General features: G+C 34.4%; 1 protein-coding gene across 1 annotated transcript in view; it reads right to left on the bottom strand.

Moving 5' to 3' along the window:
• The window catches only part of LOC119581825 (leukocyte elastase inhibitor-like), a gene marked incomplete at its 5' end in the record, with an annotated part of 33,378 nt that extends 31,264 nt beyond the window's left edge, over positions 1–2,114 (bottom strand). The window contains 3 exon segments of the mRNA XM_037929959.1: positions 97–310; positions 1,256–1,438; positions 1,970–2,114. Coding sequence (XP_037785887.1) covers positions 97–310; positions 1,256–1,438; positions 1,970–2,114 — 542 coding nt within the window.
• Between the last annotated feature and the right edge of the window lie 95 nt (positions 2,115–2,209).

Below are 2,209 nucleotides of genomic sequence, written 5' to 3'. Positions count from 1 at the left end.
AAAGTTACCTACAAGGTGTGGAAATCAATACCGTACAATTCTACTATAAACAAGTTCTTTCAAAAACTATCACATCAAATCAAAAGGTATACTTACCGGAAGGAATCAGGTCCTTGATCTTTGAATTAGTTTCTTTCTCCACTACGTCATTTATTTCCCTGCGCACGGCTTCACTTTCACCAAAGTCAACAACCTTGGATGAACTCAGGTATTTCTCCTTCAACATATTTGCGAACTCACTCACAACTGTGAGTTTGTTGGACACGTAGGCCATATTTGATGTCCGCAACTCATAGTCAGGAGCTTCACTCTGTTAAAGATGTATTTGTTCACATTCAAATCACTAAATCATGTAACTATAATTGTAATGAATAACATCATGAAAATATTTCAGCTTTTCTCTTTTACCAAAATAGGCTGACATAGGAGGCAGTTTTGCTTAAGTTAGATGGAGATGAATATTAAATATTCAGAATATCCATAAAACAGGATAATGTTGTTATCATTGTTGATTATTCAGTACATGAATTATATTCAAATGTCAATGGCTTATGTATGTCAAAGAAATCTTTGAACATCAAAAACTCCAATTTAAATTTTGAACTAAAATTCTGACAAAACCTGAAATAGAACACAAACAAAATATTATAAAAGACTGCAAAATAATGAAATAGACAGCTCTTCAAAAACAGAATCTATATAATATTTCATGCTACAAGAGTTAAAGTGTCAAACAAATTATAATTAAAAGATCCTAGAGGCAAACATAATGCCTACAAATATGTCTGAGTGTGCTCCATTAAGTAAATCTAGGTTAGATTTATCCGTTTTGCAATAGGTTCAATGGGAAAATATTTATTGTGTCCAGACAATTGAGGTAATCTCCTCCTGTAGCTAAGCACACTTTTTGGCATTCACTTTCCACTACTGGTTACTTTTGGCACTGTTTAGATATATATAAAAAACAACTGAGATATGAAGAAAATGGGTGATGATCTGCAGAATACATAGATGCTGGATGAAATGTCATGTCATTAGCTGTTCTTATTTCTAACAGTGCAGGTTAGTTTTGCAGACTACATGTAATGTAGAGGGTGCAAAATACTATAGAGTTAAAAGCGTCAGTTGTGCTTTACTGATTCTGAATTTTTGACAAGCTAGTCATGTGAGGCTAGGTAGGGATCAAGCTTGGCTCTGCTGTGTTTATCTGCTACTAACTCCTTTCCAGTGATCTGTTATGACCTTTCTTACTGACCTTGATATCTGATACCACATCTTGGAAAGCATTATGAACAGCCTCTTTCTCCTGGGTCAAGTGCAGTGCTGATCGCATTTCTTCTTCTGTGTTTTCTTTTGCTCCGCCATATGTCATACTTAAAGCTGTCATAATGCTAAATGGAGAGATGAACAAGTTTCCTGAATTCTTTTGGGCCAAAAGCTGTGGAAGATGCAGATAAGGATTTAGCAAGAGATCCAGACAAACTATGAATAACTTCCAGGACTATTGAATAACTTGATTAAATGAATATGTTAAGTAATTTTTACCTTGGAAGGAAAGTGCTTTGTTGAAAGTATTGAAGTATTCATAACAGTTTCTATGGTACTGTATGTATGTATTTTTAAGATATAGTATTTTTAGACAAGTATTATCATATGCCTTAGGTATAATAATGCTGTACAACATTAGCTATCTTGATGAGATAAAATATCTTCAATTCAAAAGGAGAATAATGGGAGGATGGCATTACGGTTAGATAAGACAGCTGATACAAAAAGTCATATGTCATACATACAGCAGAATATGAATTAAATATTAAACACTATTATTTGTCAACGAAGTAGTAGTAATGGTGGGATATTATCATGAATGTGGTGCAAGTGATACTGACATTTGTTGACATTACAATATCAGTGACGTATCATTTGTGTGAGTAATACCTTACTATGGTTTTATGATACCAAAACTTACCACATACAAGTCCCTGGTAAAATTATTTTGACTGAGAGCCAGAGTCTTGACATCTTCCTGGTGCGTGTAGTTTGGGAAGGAGAGTGGGGCCTGGCCTCTCACTGGCTTCAAGTATGCCATTGCTGCTGCTACACACAACACAAATCTGTAAAGAACAAAACTCAAGCTATGTAAAACAAACTTACTCCCATGAAGAAAAGTGAAGAGAAATATTGAAGGTGATGAAGAAAAAGATAAAGG

Source organism: Penaeus monodon, chromosome 15 (assembly GCF_015228065.2).
Source record: "Penaeus monodon isolate SGIC_2016 chromosome 15, NSTDA_Pmon_1, whole genome shotgun sequence".
In the NCBI taxonomy this organism is placed as follows: domain Eukaryota; kingdom Metazoa; phylum Arthropoda; class Malacostraca; order Decapoda; family Penaeidae; genus Penaeus; species Penaeus monodon.
This window is presented reverse-complemented; position numbering and strand designations above follow the sequence as displayed.